General features: G+C 34.3%; 1 protein-coding gene across 4 annotated transcripts in view; it reads right to left on the bottom strand.

Annotated features, from left to right (window-relative positions):
* The window catches only part of NFIB (nuclear factor I B), a 209,826-nt gene extending 188,083 nt beyond the window's left edge, over positions 1-21,743 (bottom strand). For 2 of the 4 annotated variants that reach the window (XM_014052913.2, XM_014052914.2), the window contains exons 1-2: positions 21,041-21,742; positions 14,975-15,506 (exon numbers count right to left, since the gene is read on the bottom strand). In XM_014052913.2, coding sequence (XP_013908388.1) covers positions 14,975-15,506; positions 21,041-21,070 — 562 coding nt within the window. In that variant the 5' untranslated portion in view covers positions 21,071-21,742. Of the gene's footprint in view, positions 1-14,974; positions 15,507-21,040 lie in introns of all 4 variants that reach the window. The other 2 variants (XM_014052912.2, XM_014052915.2) reach the window with 2 other exon arrangements.
* Positions 21,744-22,041: the final 298 nt, after the last annotated feature.

The raw sequence follows: 22,041 nt of genomic DNA on the forward strand, positions 1-22,041 counted from the left end.
TTTGATGTTCTGCCATGCGTGCTCACATTGCTACCAAACTAGTAGCAAAGGTGAGTGGATTTCACCCCTCGAGGACAGGTTGTGTGTTTGAGGCCTCCATCTCTATTGTAGGAATAATTTTACACTTTGGCATCTTAGGACTTTTCCAAAATGCTGCTACATGATCCAGTTTACATGGAACTATCTTTCATATGAAGAATTATAACTTGTGGCATCTTCAAAGATATCATTCAAGTATTCTTCCATGTGTTGCATACATTTAGATCTGCCTAAGCAAACCTTTTTGTCTTTTGGAGCTGCTTTGAAAGTTTCTCACTTATTCCATCTTCATAGTGACAGAAACATATGGCATACGGGGAGTGCATAAGCACACCAGCGTGTCTACCATCCTTGTCCTACTGTCCCATTTATATGTAATCTCTTTATGTGTATATGGCTATGTTTTGTTTATTTGTATCCATTTATTTGTGCCATTTTTTCATGTGTTTTCATACTTGTTTCCTTGTACTTGTTGACAAACAAACACACAAACAAAGCTATCCACTATTGTTCTATATCATAATATTGCATAATAGCTAGCATTCTAGTTTGTACTAGTGTTTAAGGCAGCAGGCTAGAAAGTAGGAGGCCCTGAGTCAGAGTGGATTTGATTTAAATCAAGTCGATTTAAATCATGATTTTAATCACTAGTAAAAAGGCTTGATTTAAATCAATTCAATTTAAATCATAATTTTTAAAGGGTAACTGTCATCTCTGTCCCGCAGCGGCTCCTCCTTTGACCCGCTGTTGATTCACCACAGTCCCATTCACTTTAATGACCTGGGTACTTGAGAGACCGCCTGCTGCCAATTACCTCCCAAAGACCCATTAGATCGCACAGGGTTGGCCTCCTCCAGGTTCCGTCTACCAGCCAATGCCATCTGGCTACGACCCGGGGGAGGGCCTTCTCTGTGGCAGCTCCGGCCGTGTGGAACGAACTCCCCGCAGAGATTCGGACCCTCACCTCTCTCCAGGCCTTCCGAAAAGCCATTAAAACCTGGCTGTGTCGGCAGGCCTGGGGTTGATGAGCTCCCTTCCCCTCTCGACTCGTGTGGCTGTTGGCTATTTTAAATGCTTGTCTTGTACTTTTGTGTTCCCTTTCCCCTTTTGAGTTGTTCGCCTCCGGGAATAGGGCGGCATATAAATAAAACAAATCTCAATCTCTCTCAATCTCTTAATGGGACAGCCGGTGATGCGGCAGTGGCAGTCACACAACAAGGTGAGGGACGTGGCAGGCAGCAGGTGAAATGGCAGGTGCTCTTTAAATGTAAGGACTCATCCTTGCTAATAGTTAGAATCTTTAATATTATTATTTGCAAACAAATGAATTCCTACTGTTTCTCCGAAAATAAGACATCCCCGGATAATAAGTCTAATTGGGCTTTTGAGTGCATGCACTAAAATAAGCCCTCCACTAGAATATTTAAACACATGCGCAGCTGGTCCCTGCCATTTCCAGGGAGCAGATGGGGAACATGCCCCACGTGTCCTACATGCACCTGCCAGCCACGCAGAACTGCCCCACAGAGACCACTCTCACAAACCCTACCTACCACGCCTCTTCTCTTAGTGGCAGCCACAAAAAGAGTGGCAGGCCCAGTGACACTAGGGCTAGCAAGTATGTGCCAGAGACAGATCCTCTCTGGATCAACTGATCCGTGGATCATAGGACGAGGTTAAAGGGCCTCCTGCACCTCAAAAATAATAAGACCTCCCCGAAAATAAGGCCAAGTGCTTATTTCGGGGATCAAAAGAAAATAAGACCCTGTCTTATTTTTGCAAAAACATGGGATTTAGCTTGGACAGCTTGAATTCATTGAATGAGTTTACCAAAAATATAAATATTGCAGAATATACAGCCTCATGCTACATAACTAAGCTCCATTTCATGCTGAATAAACTAAATTATTAATGGATCTTAAATAGAAAACTATATTTAGATAGATTTTTACTCCAAAAGCATTTTATTAAAATAAATTTGATTTAAAAAAATCTGATTTAAATCAAAAAAATTCAACTTAAACTTAAAAAATCGTTGTTGTTTTTTTAAATCATCAATTTTTATCCATTTTGCCCTGAGTTCTAGTTCCACCTTTGCCATGAAAGCCAGCTGGGTAATCTTGTGCCAGTCACTGTCTCTTAGCTCAACTCCCTTCACAGGATTGTTGTGGGGAAAATGGGAGGACAAAGGAGTGTTGGATATGTTCGCCACCTTGAGTTAATTTGTAGAAAATAAAGGCGGAATGCAAAATTACATGTGGAGGAGAATATTCAGATATTATTCTATAAAATACAGAGTTGTCTTTGTAGAAAATATAGTTGCACAGGTTTAATACATGTAACACCAGAAGCAACCACCAACTATCCAAATAGGTTTTTAACTAACAATTAATGCAAACATAGCTGGATTCCATACAGGATTAGAAAAACTGCAGGAGATCGACAGAGAAGCAGGGCCATGTTAGATTTCCTGGAAGACAAATTACATCACTTCTCCCTCTGAACTTTTTTCCACTCCAGTGAGTCATAAAAGCTACTATATACAGTAAGTTTAACAATGAGTGCCTGTGCTTATTCCCCCCTTGCTCTTATCTTTCTCATCTGCTTTTGTAGTTATTCTGTGTCTTTTATGCTGCAATGCTGTGCGCTGAGCCAGTTTTATTCTTTATATTTAATTGTCCTGGATAATGAAAGTTTCAATTAAATTTAATTTCTGCACAAGTAAATATTTGGTATTTTCTCTCTTCAAACTTTAAAAAAAAAAGAGAAAAGGACTTAAGACATTCCGACTGAGGTAACATTAAAATAATTTTTGCTATATCCAACAGATGATAGCAATAAGTGTGACTGAATATAAGTAATTAATTATCCAAATAGTCCTCAAGTAACGAACATTCATTCAGAGACTATTCAAAGTTATGGCAGTGATAAACAAATAGTACTTATGTCTGGTTCCAAAGTTAGAGCAATTGCAACACCCTTGTGGTCTTGTGATTAAAATTTCGGCACGTGACAACCCACCCACATAACCACAGGGGTACTTCAACTTCCCCTAGAAATCTATTTCCTCCCCATTTCTGTTCTTTTGGCTTACTGCACTCTGCCACCTCCTTGTTCCTACTACTGACCAAGCATACCCAGCACAGCCCTTTGCAAGGCTAGCTACTGACTGCATAAGGGCTTCTTTTTAAGGTTGCACATGGCAGTTTCCTCACATGACCTCAGGAAGAACGCCTCGTGTGACCAACAGCTGCCTCACCAAGAGCCAGCCTGGGCAAGCCCTGTCAGGAACAGGAGCAAGAGCATAGTAAAAGTCAAGGGTCTTGAATACAGGGTTGCAAGGGCAGATGCAGCTGGAACTTTGCATTATTTTATTGGACTGGGCTAAGGTTTCGTCCTGCAGGATTGGAGGATGCAGCTTCACACCCCAGCTCAGGGGTTCCTTGCAGAGTTGTAGTGTGCCAAAAAGCCCCTGAACTGCAGGACAACAAATAACCAGAATCATGCAATTTTATGAATGTTTGCCACCCTGCAAAACAAGATGTATGGCTGCCAAAAGGGTGGAGATAGGCAGTTGGGGAGAATTAAAGGGAGGTAATACCTTACCTTGGAAGGGCCAAGTCTTGGGACTGGGAGGGGCCATCTGAGAATGGCTTGGGTTGGGATTGGTCCTTAGTTAACGAGAAGTGATATTCAATCAATAACAGCTATATTGAGTGCCATTCCCATTGATAAGTGATACGGTCACATGACATCTCACTTTATGATGCATTGCTTAATTATGGAAATTCAGCTCCCAATTGCCATCGTAACTCAAAGACTATCTGTATATTAAAATATACACATGGATCTTTCCATTTTATCCCGTTATTTATTCAACTATATCCCAAATATATATGAAAGGAAGCTATAAAATATATTCAAATGCCATGATGTGTTAATTCCTATAAGGATCAGAAACATGCAAGCCATAGTATTCCCTATGACACTCTACTAAAGTAAAAGTTTGGTTTTAAAGAAACAGGACATGACCCCTTTGAACTTGAAGAAGTTGAAGAAGACTTCTTAAAATACTATGGATAGCCAAAGAAACTAATCAACAGAACATTGAACACATTAACCCAGAGTTCCTATTCAAAGGAGAAATGACAAACTCAAATTATCCTACTTTGGACACTTTATGCGAAGAACCAGTTCTGTGGGAAAAGGCTCCAATGCTTAGAAAAATGAAAGAAAAGACAAGAGGATGACCAGCATCAAAGTGGATGGTTCAGTTGCAGTGGTGATGAGTCACCATTGGGATATTTGAAAGAATAGGTTAGGGATAGATTGTCATGGACAAAAGTCATCCTTTGTCACTGGCGTTCAAAAACAACTTGATGATACATAATCCATCAATGGATTCTTCCATCAACAGTATCTATTCAAAAGGTGGGGAATTTATGCCTTATGATATTTTAACAACTGACCTATAGTTCCACTAGCTGTTTCTACAGATGCACTGTTTCACTTCTTCCTGCAAAGAAACTATCCATGGTTATGGCTTTGATCCAGGAAGTAGACAAGTTTCTCTCCAAATAACATGGACAAGAATTAATTATTATTTTAAATACTAAGATTTTTTTAAAATCCTAAGAAACCATCATGAAATATTTTTGTAACTGCTGTAATTCAAATGTAGGTCTTATTTACAGAACCAAAAATCAAACCTTATTGTGTCATTTTCTCTTGCCCATCTTATGCAACAGCTACTACCACCCCCCTTGAGGCAGAAGACCTATTTGCCATCTGTCTCTTGTTTTAGTCCCAGGCAAATCTGTTGTCATATTGTTTTTCGTTGCCCATGTTAGAAATGAATTTTCACATAAAGTTCCATTTTCTTAAGTACACATAGCTTACTAGGGGATGAGATGGACTAAAATTGTACTGTTATAATTTATTGTTTGTTTCTAATCTATGCAATGGACTCCCCCCCCCACCTGGACCTTGCAGTGAGACTCCATAAAGCAGTCAAAAAGGGAATGGGGGCTGCAAAGCATTATTAGCATAAATTGGGTATGTCTCTCCAACAAATAAAATCAACTGCATCTTTTAGAAAGCTTGCAAAACTGTCTCAAAATAATTTTGGCACAGCTTCTCTGCTGGAGGTCCCAGGAAAACTGCAAACATGATCACACATAGACAACTGAGGATAGCCTTTAAACCAACTACCAATCTTTAAAAGATGCAGCTGTTTTAATCTTTCCAGAAGTCATGATTCCTTTTTCACTGACACTAACATGCTTTGCATAAGACTGATATATAGCATTTACTTTTCCAACATCTACATTTACCACATGGATCCTCTATTTTATGCAGAATACTTTCATTGAACGCTCTGGAACTTGTCAATATGATATTAAAAAACTGATCTATAGACCATGCCCCAATCATACAGAAAAAGCCTTAAGAATTAGTATGGGCAGGTAGGCTAGCAAGGACTTTTAAAATGAGGAAGGGGATATATCACCTATGGAATCTTTATTTGAGAACTTCTGACATCAATAATAGAAACTGATATGCAAGTCCAGCATTAGAATAGTCAAATTAACAGGCTATTCAAGTTATTTATTCAAATTGATATATTATTCATGGCCCACTAATTTTGTTTGAATTTGTGTAATTACAATACTAAAAACACAAAATCTCTCAATATCCAGTATTTGTATACTATTTAGAAGTAGTGTACAAATATATCATCCCAGTATTTCCCAACTAACACTGGAATAATATAAATACTTAAATATATATTTAAAAAAAAACAAGCACAGTTAAAACAGGTTTCAAAGTCTATACCAAGGGGTTTATCCAGAACTGCTATAAGTTTTAATGTGGTTGTCATAAAAGTTCAGAAAAAGAATTCAAAATGACTGCGTGCTTCTTTTTTAAAATGCACATTTTTAATGTGGGACAGCCTTAGGGAAGCACAGACCTAAAATTAGCCTTCTAGAAACAAGAAATCCTTTCCTTATCCTTTCTATATAAACAAGGGCTGCCAATTTGTCCCCATCATTGTCAGCAGACAAAAGCAAACCAAGACTGCAGCCAGACCACATTAAATAAAAGACATAGTAATTCCAGAGGCTGCCTAGAAGCCCACTGGGGTGTAAAGTCAAAACTGAAGCCTGCTTGTCAGCTATTTCCATAAAAGAACCAGAAGAAACAGTGACACTTCTATACAACAAAAAGGTCAAGGAGTTCATAGCCTTTTCATGACCCCAACAAGTCAAGGTCAAAAGATTCAGGTAGCAACTTGGCCTGGGCATAAGTTACTTGTTCAAATGAATTGTTTTAACAAATCAGCTTTGGTCAATTAAACCTAACAAGACATGTTGCATCACATAGCAGGGTTCCTGACACTGAGGCCATGAGCTGAGACTGGCCTCATAAAACAAGGCTTTTAACGTGGCATAACAAATTTAAGGTAATCCATCTAGAAACCTCAGACATCAGCAGAATAAAAAGCAAGCTGCCTTTACCAAGAGTAATTTTCACATCTTTTCATCTCAGACCACTAAGAACACTATGTTAATATATATATATATATATATATATATATATATATATGTGTGTGTGTGTGTGTGTGTGTGTGTGTGTGTGTGTGTGTGTGTGTGTGTGTGTGTGTGTGTATGCGCGCACGCACACACACACACATATATATATATACACACACACACATACATATATACATATATATATACATATATATAAAAGAAATATTAGTTTTTAATGCTAAATTTGCAGCACAATTCTAGAAATGTATTCTGATGTAAATCTCATTATGTGAGATACACTTTAATGTAAACAATATTGTTAATGCCTTAGGAACTTTTTCCTTAAAATGCTTAAAGCAGTCTTCTTCAACTTCGGTGACCTCTAAACATATAACCTTCAACTCCTAGAATTCCCAAACAGTACAGTTTTGGTAAAGAATTCTGTAAACTGATCTTCACACATAGAGAGATGCATATGATTTTATAATTTCTACTTTTAGAGAGAAGAATGCTCAGCCTTCATCATGTTCAAAATGAATCTATCTACATTATTCTTTCTCAAAGCATCATAGGTTGGATTTAGAAATAGCAGGTAACTATTTTAAATAGTGGAAGGCTTCCACAGGTTACTCCTTAGATTGACTAAGAAATATAAAATGGCTATACTTAAAATAATAGCCACTAAATATTAAGAACTGTGAAGCACAAGAATTCATGACATCATGTAAAACAGCCCAAGTCATTCAGTCCATTTTATTTAGCACTTTATGCGGTGAAGATCAGTAGAATTTGAGCTCTATGAATCCTTAACAAATGTCTTTAGAATTGTCTATGGAAGAATAGAACATCCTTGGAATATCTATCAAGAACTTGCTTGAAACTAATTTAATTACATTTCTTAGATAAACATGCTTACAAGTATGAATTATACATATGCAAGCAAATCAAAATTGGCAACAAGTCCTTGCCTTCCTATTTGCCAGCATGCAATGTGTGCGTCCTCATCCTTGGAAACACAGCCAAAAATTTTCATTTCTCAAATTATTAAATTACAAAATGTGACAATGATTAATTATTTAATAGATATTTTTACTTCATAGAATAAGCAGCCTTTTCTGTGTAAAACAGCCAACATATATGCTATTTCATGAATTATTCTGTGGACCACCACAGTATAATCTGGGAGATGGAACACATGGACATCCAGATTCTACAATAAACCCACTGCCTGGACTCCTAAACAACATGGCCAATATGCTATGGTCCAGCAACATATGAAGTGCCATATAGGACACAAGCATTATTTAATCAGTCCAAAACCTAGGGTCAAACTGCACCTAAATATGTAAATTTAAAACTCATAATCAGAGGTGAGTATGTTGATAATTAATCAGAACAGAGAAAATAATTTAATCCCCTTCTCTACTAGTAACTTGAGGAAAAATCATACTCTGAATCTACTACTTCAAGTAAGGAGGAACTCTTCATGTCGCTAATGTGTGAAATGTCTCATAAAAGTAAGAAGATGGGTTTTCCTCAGGACCACAGCAAAAATAATAACTGCTACATTTCTTTTCTAACCCCGTAATTATTAGTTCCAGCAACTACTGTTATTTCCATTTTTAAAACCATTCTTTAATTACGAATATGCATTTAGCTTATATCCACAAGACCAAATTACCCTAAATACATCCCGTAATTGGGTTTATGTCATCCTTTGCAAAAACTTGTGAAATTTACCAAGCAAAATTATATCAACCATCTAATTGAAGCTTAATGTATTCAGGTTTTATAAAATTAGACTAATTTAAGAATGTTCTCCATCTATTATTGACATTTACTGTTGCATGGGCTTCTGCTTCTGCAACAGTTTTCTATCTTCTTCCTAAATCTTAAACTAACACTAGAGTGGCCCACTACTTGTTATAGCAGATTGAGGGACACAGATCAAAAGAGAAAATTGTTCTGCTTATAAAAACTGCTGTGTTGATGAACAAACATCCATCTGGATTCTTCTCACAAAAATAAAATGAATATAGTATCTAAAGAGCTGTCCTTTCAAAATTCTGTACATTCATAATGTCATAAGGTATATTATAAAGAACATACTTTCCAGAAGATATGGTCAAAAACTGAACTTTACCAATAAAATCTTTAACCTAAGTAGTAATTATGCACTAGCTTTTATTTCTTTATAGTGGAATTTTGTTTAACACTGCATAGCAGAAATTATTCTGAATCACTTTCCGTTAAATATTTTATTACCCACTTCTAATTTTACTTCAAAATATTAGAAAACACCATTCTTTTTACTAAATAAACTGATTCAAAACATTAAACACTTGCCTTCCTATACAAATACAAACTAAGAAGCAATAAGAGTTGTTTCTAGAGGTCTGTTTATAGGAGCAGAAAAGCATTACTTCTTACTAAAGCTAGTTCTGCAACATTCTTTCAACTAATCTGCCTTGCTGCTGGGTCCCCTCCATTTTATAATTCCAAACAATCCAGAGACCCTCAGAAATAGCGTTAAGTAAAACAAGAAATTGTAATAACTGAGAAACTATGTTGCATATCCATTTACTCATTTCTGATCCAATTGATTAATTCACCTCCTACATTTCTAAATAAAATTGTGTGCTTCTTTTCCAAAGATTGGATTTTTAAAAAGTTTCTGGTCCAGAACATGAATTAGTTACTGCAATCATTAAAATGTCTAGACAAAAATCATGCTTATGTTGGCATGCAAGTTATTAAGAATGCTTTTTGATTTTCAAGAAATAGTACATTAAATATTCTATATTAATATATTAATACATTTAATATTATTATTGATATGCTTTATATCTAATAAGAAAATTCCAAGACCAAACAAAACACTCATTTTGCTCAATACACCAAATTGTATGCCAAATCCTACTGAAAAGTAAACAATGCTGGAATATGTAATACTGTAATGAATATTTTAATACTATACTGAAGAGTGACATCAATAAAAAAGTAACATTTTTACATGCAAGGGAAACAATGAGTCATTCAAGTTTGGCAGCAGCCATTTTGTGCAAACATCTTAAATGGCTAGGTGTACGTATCACATTAAACCAGTACTTCCCAAACTTGGGTAAATTACCCAAACTTCAGTAAAAGTGCTTTTCCTGTGGGTAAGCCAAACCCATTACCCAATCACAATAAGGACATTTAAACTGACTTAAAAATATTTTACAAATGAAAGCAAATATATGTGTCCCAGGATAATGTTGCAGGATCTAATCGGAGTCAGTCATGGGACCAGAGGTTGAGTCTTCCGAGCTTTCAGACTTGTGCTGGAGCCCATCCTCAAGGAATTTCTCTCTACCAGAATATGTGGTAGAGAGATGTTCCCTGAGGATGGACTCCAGCACAAGTCCGAAAGCTCGAGAAACTAAACCTCTGGCCCGGTGACCAATCCGGATTGTATTCTGCATAGGTAATGAGGTTAAAAGTTTGGAAGCACTGCATTAAACCATGGCTGAGTTCACAATAGGTTACAATGTGGTTTACAAACCGCAATGGCTATGCTCATATTTCTAGATCGCTGGAATTGACTTTATTTCATAAATAATATAGTACTAGTGATTTCTACAGAAACTTGCTACCACTGGCATAATTAAACTAATTTTTACATAGAAAATTGCATGAACAAATGACTATTATCCATACCCTCTGATGTCCTTAGAAACATAGAAATGTACTTCATGTCTCATGTAAAACACATTATACACATACACAAATATCAATTACACTATGTTGTTTTTGCATTACTACATGGTTTATTTCAAGTATCTAATTTTTAAATTGTCATTTCACTGCGTGCAAAATATATCTTCTCAAAATCGTTATTCTAATATCTTTAAAATGGTCAATACACTGTTAAAAGTTAGTCAATATTGCAACTGTTTCAATAAGCAGTAGCAGATTATGTTTTAAGTTCTGCTGCATTGTAATAGTTCCTTTCAAAAAACAATAAACCTGTACCTTAACTTAGCCTTTATGACTGCTAAATTGACATGTCCAGATTATTGTTTTCAACATTTATTTTAACGGATAAAATTCTCATTCTATTTACAATTGTTAACCTCAATCAATATACTAGTCAAAATGTATAACACACAAAAAATAGTTTCAAAAAACAATTTAAAAAAATACTTAACTCAAATTTTCCTTTTTAAAACTTTTTAAAATAAATTATATTTATCTTAATATCTATTACTGCATTAATACGTACCAGGAGGGAGAGAGAAATAACTAATGCCTAATATTAATGTCCCCAATGAATACAATACAGTTGCAAATTGTGTATGCTTAAAAAGATTCTCCCAAGATGATACTAATAATATAAACTATTACCAATTCCTCCAAGATAATTCACCTTCTAGATATAAACTACATGTAAGTTACAATTGTAGAAGGCATGTGAATTGAATATAATGCCAACAAAGAACGTGTGGGTGTTTCAAATATATATACATACATACATACATACATACATACATACATACATACATACATACATACATATATATACACATATATATATACACATATATATATACACACATATATATATATACACATATATATATACATATATATATATATACACACACATATATATACACACATATATATATACACATATATATACACATACACATACACACACACACACACACACACATACACATTTTTACTTTATTCTTATAATCAACTATTCTCTTTTTTCTTATTCTTATAATCAGCAGTCACCTGATCTGTTCCCCCTTTTTTTCTGCAGACATGATACATTTCAGCACTTGTATAGGCCAGATTTCCTTCATGTGGCTTTTTAGGTAAAACTGCTAGCCTATTAATTAAGAGAATAATGGAGGTTTGCATGAAAACAATATTAATACTATCTAGGAAACAGCAGCAATGCCTTAGTCTTTGCACTGGCCTTGGGTGCCAACTCATGCAGCTTACTTACAAAAATAATTGATGTTTTACAATCTGATAATCCAAGTGCACCCAAACTAAAGCAAACCGGGATAAACTGTATCTTTCGGTGGAAAACAAAATATATTTCTATTTGCTTGATGAATGAAAGCAGTATTAGACTCCTAATATTTTTAATCAAGGTGCTAAAGCTGAATTAGTTATGTAAGTTTATTGAAATAAAAAACATGGTGCAATTCCATGACATATAAATAAGACTCAGAAACACTGTGTGCTATGTGTGTTATGTGTTATCATAATTATTTTAAGGACACATAATATATCCCAAGATGCATTAGGCAGCCTAAAATAAAAGCATGCATTTCTTTATAACTCCAGAACAGCAAACACCAGGAGGATTAAATTATTTAGAAAAGAAATACACACCAAAAATAGTTCATTTCAATAAAAAAAGAAGAACTTTAAAAATGTGCTGCTATAGAATAAAAAAGTTATCTATTAGAGGACAGATTTCTTTTATCTGAAGTTCTACTGCAGCAAATAAATACAACAGCTTTCATTCAGTGATTGTCAAAAAACTTTCCAATGTGCCCACTGCAATGCAGATGCCAACCAACGAATCAAAGGCATTCAGAAACTAGACAAAGAGGGTTTGATGCCAACCTCGGTGCCACTGGCAACCATTATTGGCATCAAGCACATTGTCTGCTTTTCCTCCCCCACTCTGCTGGCACTTGACAAACAAAATGGCGGTTCTTGTAGAAACGGAACACAGCATAAGAGCTGTACTGATTGAATCAAATATTACCAACTGATTTTATAGACTGAAACACAGCCTATACCAAATAAAAGAAACTAATAAACATATCCTTTTCAGTTAAGCAAGATACTGTAATCCTAATTCTTAATTTTGAATGAATTTAACTAGAACATGTAACATTTAAATTAATGTTATTAAAACAGGCTTTTTGCTTCATCTGCACACCTGTAGACCACAAATTATTTTAAAGACTATTTTCTGCCCTTAGCTAGCAAAAGGAATCAACATCAATCAAATAAGAATTTAATTCTCTTGTGTTTTGAAACTTTAAGATGGGAATTCTGGAAAAAAACTGATGGCAAAAGAGAGAGGGCAGGTCTTTGTTTTTGTTTTTAAAAAAGAGTTATATACTGTCAATACCATAACTTGGTAGACTGGTAGATTTGGAAAAACTGAAAAATACTCTCCAGCAAATAATAAAAGTGACTTATATTTCTATATCAAGAAATTATCAATATATTGTAGCATTACTCTGCTCTGCAATGCGGATACCAAGTAACAAATCACAGGCATTCTAGTCTAAACAAAGAAGGTCCAATGCCAACCTTGGTGCCACTGGCAACCATTTCTGGCTCTCAAACTATTCTTCCTCATGTTTTTGCCAATGTTTCAATATAGCTCTATTTTATTCTTTCATTCATTCAAGAATTTTATCTTTTTTTCTCTCCATGAATTTTTCTTATCATCCCACCCATTAACCAATGAAACAATACCAAGTAGCTATTCATGTACTTAGCTAGAAAACCAACTCTCTTTAAAAATATTTTAGTTTGCTATAACTCATGTATATATGTAACCAGCCGAAGCTACCTTGAGAATAATTCAAACCTAGAATCTTATTCTATACAAAGGAAAAATGAACATATATTTCTACCACAAAAACAGTAACTCCAAAACATGGAGTTTTGTATCACTTGTGATAGTGTCCTTCTATAGGTAGCTTAATATAGAGATACCAACTTTTCATCCACAATTGTCACTAACTGAAAGAATATTGGAAAAATCCAATCATCTTAAAAAACATTTACAGAAGTTATTTTGACAATTCATACACAGACCCTAGTATCATCTGATATCATCAATGTTTTACAGGAATCCATCTCTCAATGCAAGCAAACATAGCATCCAAAGAAATATATATGCACAGATATAAAAATGCTGTATTCATTTTATTTTCAAATACAGGTGACTTTCTAATGGAGATAATATGCAACCAAGTAAAATATTCCATCATAAAGTCCCTGACTACGTACAACTGTTCTACTTATAGTTAACAGAACTATATTAACTATATTTAACACTTGTTTCAGTTACTAATATTATGTTTTTAAATACTCTTTGAGGTGAAGGGAATATATAGTTCATATAATCAGATCGAAATTTTCACTATTGATTGTTTTTCTTTCAAGATTAATTTGTAGTGTATTTAAATTCATATAATCCTAAATGAGGGTCTCCTTCAATTCCATTCAAAGTTTGCAGACTTAGATTACAAGAATTTTCAAATGCATATCACAGCAAAGCTTAGAAGGTTAGCCATGCTAAACTCACATTGAGACCAATGGAACGTAAATAATATTCACTTGCTCTAAAGTGGAACTCAGTTTTATAACTGCTTTCATTATTGAAAAAGAGAACTGTCTGTTTTTATGGTAAATGTTTGTTTTTCACGGTAAAGATACTATACAGTAACTGTATAAAGTTAGAAGTTAACAACGACAATATTGGACTGAATTATACAAAATCAACACTAGGAATATCAAGAAAAAGCCAAGTCTTTTGGTAGTATCACCAGAAACATGCAAAATAATTTTACTTTTTAATATTTGTATTCACATTCCCCATCCATCTTTCTTTTGGCAGTTTCTAGAACCAGGCCAATTTATGTAAAAAGCCGCCATCTGCAAATTCTCCACGATTATAACTTAGACATATTTATTATGTGGCTCTAGAAACAATCTACCATAACGGTTAAAGGCTTTAATGTAAAAAATGTATGTAACAAAAAACATAACAAATTCTACATTAGATCAAATATCATCACTGAAAACAAATCATCTAAGTAGATATACAATAATAACGTTAGCCATAAAAGTGTTTCATTACATTATAATTTAAAACAACAATATCGAAGCAATGTTTAAAATGTGTGCAGAAGTTATTGTTTACCTCAAAATTTGGAGAAATGCCACACTATGAACACTGATAATGCGGCTGCATAACAATATATATAAAATAACATGCCATTTTTTCATTCTTTTATATTTAATGGTTCTATTTTCATAATGAAGACAGAACAATGGCAAATAAGTATCTATTAATTTTAAAATATGAATACAATTGTTATGAATATATATGCTATGAATATATTCTGTAACACACACCAAAATCATTCCTAGTATTTTTCAACTTTTATAACAAATGTTAATGTGTATTTTGTATATTCCTGCATCTACTGTATACATTAGCAAGCACATATCAATATCTATAAACATATATGAAATGTTTAAAGCTTTTTTAAAAACAAAAACAAAAAGGTGGTTTAGCATTTTCATGTGCATATGTGTATAAATATCTAAATAAATAAATAAAATATTTTTAAAAGCCCTACCTTGATCCTGCACATAATATGCCAGAAACAAATCAAGCTCCTTGACTGATACTGTTATGTGATGTGGCTGAACGCAAAGTGCTGGATTTGTGCAATGGGGGGATTTCATGAGCCGTTCTCCATCGGTACTTTCCAGGGGGATACCTTTAAAAAGGATCACCATGACTAGATCCAGGCGCCAGACTTTGTCTGCTTGCCTAAGGCAGTCGATTCTCCTAATCTTGCCCTTTTGGTCAGGATTGGATAATACACAGCATGGGTGCTTCTTCCCAGTAACAGTAAGCACAAAATCCTCTCGATATTCTTGGCGGATATCTTTGCGCAATTTGGCGAGAAGCCTGGATGCCCACTTCTGTTTAATTTCTGGCTTTTCACTAAGTAACTCATCCTTGACTGCTCTTTCTTCATCTTTTGACATTCGTTTTTCATGTTTTTTAAAGTACTTGCGTTTTCGAGCCTGAAGGTTGAACCACGTATAGGCAATTGCACGGACATGTGGAAGAAGTGCCTCAATGAATGGGTGAAATTCATCCTGTTGGAAGAAACAAATAGAAAAACAAAACTTCAGGGACCAGTTTTACTTATACAATCACAAACAATTATTTTTTGGGTGGGAATAAAAAGTTATGTCATGAGCATTCCTAAACATTTTTAGCAGGCTTACAATTCCTAGAAAAGATACATACATATTAAAAAAGTGTATGTGGATAATTCACTTATGGGAGTAATATTTTATAATATACCAATTCCTTGGGCTTGATTCAAAACTGACATACAATTATATTAGTTTAAAATCAAACAAAATGGCTTTGGGATTTTGAATGCTTTGGCTGTGATTTAACAAACGACAAATAATGGTACAGCAAATTTTAAAAAATATTAAAAATGTAGAAGTTAATATTGCAAATCATTCACATTCTGTATTCAGAAACATTATGGTATTTATGTTCAATGTTGCATTATGTAGTTTTCACCTTTGTCATCAGCAAAAGTCTGATGATAACACAAACGCCATGAACAATGAAAATATAACTCAATCCCTTATTAATCACCCAACATTCCAGTTATTATAGTATTATTCTAGCAGGAATAACTACAGAAATCAAGAAATAAGGCAAGAAAGGCCAAAGGAAAGACATCGTTCTAATAAAATTAGGGTATCTTATAGCGTTCACCAGATGCACGTTTCCCTGCTTAACTTTACAAAAAAAAAAAAAAAATACTGAAAAATTACATGGAACCGAATTGTTTCATTCCACTATGGGGTACAAAATTTCACGGAATTAATTACCTATTAACTCAAGGATGGTTCTGAAGTATGTAATAATTATTTCACTCCACCACCACCCCCCAAAAAAAACCTTTTAGGTACACAAAGAAAAAAGGATAATTTGAAACAAACTTTGCTTACTTTGTGATCTAACACACAGTGGCAATGTGACATTAATACTGCGTTATTGGGTAAACTTTTTTTCCTGAAATACATAGATATATTGGACTTGCAAACTTTTCCTTTTACAGGCTTTACCTAACTATTCATACATATTTTTGATATTTTATTATTTGTTTAAATTGACTAAACTTTGGTTAATACTAGCAATTACTTTATTTTGATCAATAAGAACTACTAAGGTGTTTTGCCTCAATTTCCATCATTGTCACATACAGTATATAATTTACTTCAAAGAAAAATTATCTCTATAGTCCTGGCACCTATCATAAGATTTGAAAGAAAATTGTGACAAAAGAGAGAAATGTTACTCATTCATTTGTTTGACCTATTATTTTTTTAGACCATATTTAATTCAAATTGGATTTAAATCATAATACTGTAAAATATTGACACAAAAATTAGTCCTGATATAATTAAATTGTACTTTTCAAGCCAAATGTAGCATATATATTAATACTAAAATACTTAAAATTAATGACATTTGTTTTCCAATTAAGAATCCTATATTTAAGATTGAGAACATGAAATGTATTAAAATTCAATTCAAAATTCCTGTAGAGTTTTATCAAACAGTTCATACAATCAACTAAATTACTCAACAAAAGTTCATGCAAAATATTTACAGCGAATACTGAAATGTTCTTTAAATTGAATCCTGTATTTTTATAAGTAAATATAGCAAGATTTTATAATAACACCTAATAGTAAGACTTTTCAAGAAGTACTGTAAGACCTGCAATGGTTTGGTTTTATATATGTCTCTTTCCTTTTTAGGGCAGACATTAATCAAACTAGAATAGAAATACAGGGCATAAAAAGAATTATAATACAATTAAAACAAGGTTTCAAGCAATTACTAAAGTGATAAGCCATTCTACACAGGGACTTTTAAGTTTTCTGTTACTTTAAGGGCACAAACTACATTAAGGAAAGAGTTAAACCACAATCTGCTCTTTGTGTGGGAAGAGAGCACAGCTTAGAGCAACCACAGCCCTCGATAAGACTTCCCTATCTCAGTGCTCTGATGCCATTTTTTTAATACCAGAGTTTCTTTTTCTCAGAAACTGAGTGCTATAGAATTCTTAGTAAAACATGTATTTCAATAAGAAACTTCATTCATTACTTTTAACTTTTATAAGAAATTATTAAAAAGTCTAGGAATTGAATTGTTAGAAACTAGGTCTAGTATGTTTAAAAATTATTTTACAATATATATTACCCCATAAATTCCAAACAAAGATCTTGTGATATTGACATTTCAGATCATGGTATTTGGCATTTTAACAAAAAAAACCCTATGAAGTTTTGGGTTTTAATTTTATTTTATTTTAATCACATTTAGGCAACTACAGACCTACCTGAATGCAACAGTGCATGGTGTCTGTGATTACTATTACTATTGTACTCTGTGTTTTTAAAATTATACACACTGGTTTCAAATTCTAATTTTACCTATAAAGTTTCCAGAATGTATTTACTGCTATAAAAATGCAGCTATAAAATCCAAGTTATCTGATAAAAAAATACATTCGTGTTTTTCAGCTCCTGCATTAAATAATGGATGTTGGCTTAAAATTCATATTTAAATAAAATTACGGTAAGTCACTGATATACATATCAACTATTGTAACATTCCAAAATATTGTTGAAATAAAAACTGTTTTTCAAGTAAAACTTACATTACACACGTCTCTTCAAAAATGCTTACACACTATAAAATCTGATATTTTGAAAGATGCACAATGTAAGAAAAAGTTGTATTTTGCAGATTACAATAAAAACAAAGAGCAAACTTTGTAACAGATAAATCAAGCTTCTTAGTTATTTTAAACCATTAATACTTATGAATCTACAATCATTGTCAATTTCCACAATATCTTCATGTTATTTACCTTCCGCTATAAAAAAAACTTATTTTTTCTCCAGAAAAAAGAAAAGAAAATGATTTCCCATTTCTATTTTACCTTCCTATTAGTTTGTTAAATGAATTCAGAAAATTATTTCACAAAATAAAGTTAACACTGCAAAGGTATACCCAAAGGCACACACACTTACGTTTAATTTTCAATTTATTAATTCTAGCTTTGATATAAAATACCATAAATCTGTATTTACTGCTGGGCTACTTCTTTAAAAAAAGACTTCAGCTGTGAGTACTAACAAACATAGGGAACTATTCATGAACCTAAAAACTAAGTTTATATTAATTACACAAAAAGAGGAATGTGTTCAGATAATCCTGTTTTATTTAACCAGGTTAGGTTTCCAAGATACAAAATGTCTATTGACACCTTATTTATTCTTATATCTTATAGATTTCAATGCAACTTAATTTGACTCCAAAGTAACCACAACCATACAAAGTAACCGCTCCTAAAATCCAACTATTTTTATATAGATTCTTTTTTAAAGGTTATCAAATGCATGTTCTATACCATTTTTAGCCTATCAGATATTTATTTTCCTCATTTCTAAGATTTCTAACAACAAATATATTATAAAATACTGGTAGTACAATATTATATTCACCATAAACCTGCTCTGCAAACATGGGACAATGGGTATGTATTCAAAATTTGAGGGGGGGGGGTGATGGTGTCTGAATTTTGTCCCAACTGTTCTTATAACTATTCATTCTTCAAGTCTGTGAATTATAAATTCACAAACTAAATAGAAAACCAGCTTAGAAATCATTTGGGCAAAGCAATACACATTTCATTTCAAAACCAGTGGGCATTTTGTTGAAACACTTGACTTATCTTAAATTGGTCGATACTAGGTTTGCCGTAAAACTGTTTCAGATTTGTAGATTGCATGCAAACTTCACCTAAATAATTTATTTTGTTTTGGAAAAGACAAAGTGACATTTAATGCTATGCTTATGGTAAATAAGCAAGTCATAAAACTTGCTTAATAACAGCCAAGGAAAATTTTAATACTTCGATTGTAATAAGTTCAGGCACAAATACCTATTCTAAAACATTTCTGTGAACTGAGACTTTAGGCCAGAAACAAGAATGGATAATACCTTATGTTACAAATAAAGCATATTACATTAAAAACTTAAGCTAAATTTTCAGCTACACCTATCACCACAGAAACCCAAACATATGATCCTAGACCAAAGTCAAATCATGGCTTTGCAAGGGAATCCTAGGAAACTAACTAATATGTGTTCTATATGGCTAGTAGAAGTCCCCTTAAGTATTAAATGTTATACATGAAAACAGTATATTGAATTTTACAATGTTCTGCCAACTGATCAAGAGGCATAAAACATGTGTGCGCATTGAAGTGTAAGTGCTGACTTTTTATAATTTCTCAAATACCTCAGAACATTTTTACACCTGTTTTGCATCAGTAAAGTTCCCATTTACTTGCTAAAAAGATTCCAAAGTTAATCACACTTTGATGCCAAACAAAATATAAACAATAAAAACGTGTCAGCCAAAAAGCTACAGGACTGTATCCAATCACTGAATAATCCTTATCATTGTTTAAATCTTCATTCATAATTTGTGAATGCTCCAGTCCAATAGAATTACAATGGCTTCCAATTGTCAAAGGAAAGTTTTATTATTTTGATCCCAATACCAACCAAAATATTACATAACAAAGACTTCCCACAAATATTAGCTAATTAGTATGCATTAACACGTTCAAATTGTACCCTAAGATTTCAATCAGACCTGATTTTTTTATATGCTACTTGGAATATCTAATGAATGAAAAAATGGTACAAATGTCACATGCTTTAGACACTTGAACATCACAAAGGCATTTTCTATGCTATAATTTATATTGGATCTGACTCCGCGCTTTTTTTTCTTTTGAAACTTCTATGCCACCAACCTTTACTCCAATCACACCATGTGTTGCAATTGTAACTATCTTATGTGAATGGAAACCCCATAAGATTAAATCAATATACATTTTGTCTAAATGTTCTTCAAAGTAAAATCATGTATGTGTAGTATACACAATTACTCAGTTTTAAAAATACACGAGTGTCTGCAGGCCTAATATTAGCAGGAAAGGTTGAGTTTTCCTTATGACCTTGGGTGTTGACTTCAAAAAGTTCCAAGTACCGGAATTTATCAAGGAAAAAATGTATAGGATAATTAAAAAAGCAAGCCTTCAGCTAAGTCACCTTTTCTCAAACCAGCCTTAAGTATATATGATTAATTCAGCATGTGATGGTATTATGTTACCAGCCATTGCTTAATTAAAAATAAGGGAACACTTTCCTTTTTCAGGTTAAGTGTATCTGCAAAACGGATCGTTATTTTGTGGCGAATTCATGTGAATCTACACGACGTGGCTGCTAGTTCTAATCACTTTTTTTCCTGTAAGAGTAATTTAATAATGCTCGTTTATTATTGTCATTCTGAAATATTTATATTTCGTCCCTATCCCCCACACACACAAACAAACACACCTTGAAATAGGTTTATACCACAAATACATGCATTTTAGTCGTCCCCCCTTATAAAATCAAGGACGGAACGGATGTTCCTTTGAACAGTTCTAATCATAGGTACTCGGTGCAACTCGGTACAAGTTTACTTCCCCCCTTTAAAAAAAATAAAGGAAAAGAAAAAAGGCGGCTATACCTGAGTGAGACAGATGGGAGAATACATCATGACTTCGCTCTAAGATAGCACTTCTGCCGAGAGGAAAAGTATCAAAAGCGCAACGGCTTCATCTATTCATTTTACAATCATCTAACGCTTCCAAAAGGAAAAGATGGATCCGGAGAAAGCTCTGCTTTGAATCGCCACAACTTCGCAACCAGCCCCGGTCCTCCTTAAATAGCCAAAGATTCAAGTTCACTCCGAGCGCTAGATTTCCCGGGGTGAAATCCAATCTACACTTTTAACCCTCTTGTTCTCGGCGGCGGTTCACTCTCGCTGCTGTTTTGCAGTGGCTGCTGGTGAATTGGGACAGGAGGCGGAATGGGGATAGGGGGTGGGGGTTGAATGGAATGCAGGGAGTTAAGGGGGGGGGAGGTTCGGGATATTTTTTTTTCCTTCCTTCGCGTTGCTTTTTTCCCCTCTTTCTCCCGGATTTCCAAGCGCTTTGGAAAAGCAGCTAGCGGGATACACCACGGTACTATCAACCACGTTGCCAAAGTTCAAGGTTGCAGCGGCGGAGCAGGAAAATCCTGGCGTATCCTGGCAAGCGAAACTTTGCAACAGCCCTGTGCAGTAGAGCGCCAACCCTGGAGTGTGTGTGTGCGTGTGTGTGCGCGCGCGCGCGTCCCCCAAGGGTGCAGAAACAGTTCGCAGCAGCAGCAGCCTCTGCCTCCCTCTCTCTCCCTCTCTGTGTGTCTCTCCACCCCCTTTCTCTGTGGATAATGTTCAGAGCCTGCTTTTCAAACGCCCACTGTAATAAAAATGATCTCTTGAAAATTCAAAACGATCAATCTCTGGTTTCCCCTCCTCCTCCCTTACACTCTTTCCCCTTTCTTCGGTGTACTGGTTTCTGCAAGACCTGGAAGTTCAGCAGAGGGGGAGGGCATTTTTACCGCCTTTCTCTGGCCCTTCCTTCGTTGTAGCTTTCTCAAACACTTTGGAATTTCGGTTTATTATTTAATTACACAATCGATGCATAC

This window comes from Thamnophis sirtalis, unplaced genomic scaffold, assembly GCF_051295495.1.
Source record: "Thamnophis sirtalis isolate CommonGarterSnake01/CBP01778 unplaced genomic scaffold, rThaSir2_p1.2 scaffold_5, whole genome shotgun sequence".
Lineage (NCBI taxonomy): Eukaryota > Metazoa > Chordata > Lepidosauria > Squamata > Natricidae > Thamnophis > Thamnophis sirtalis.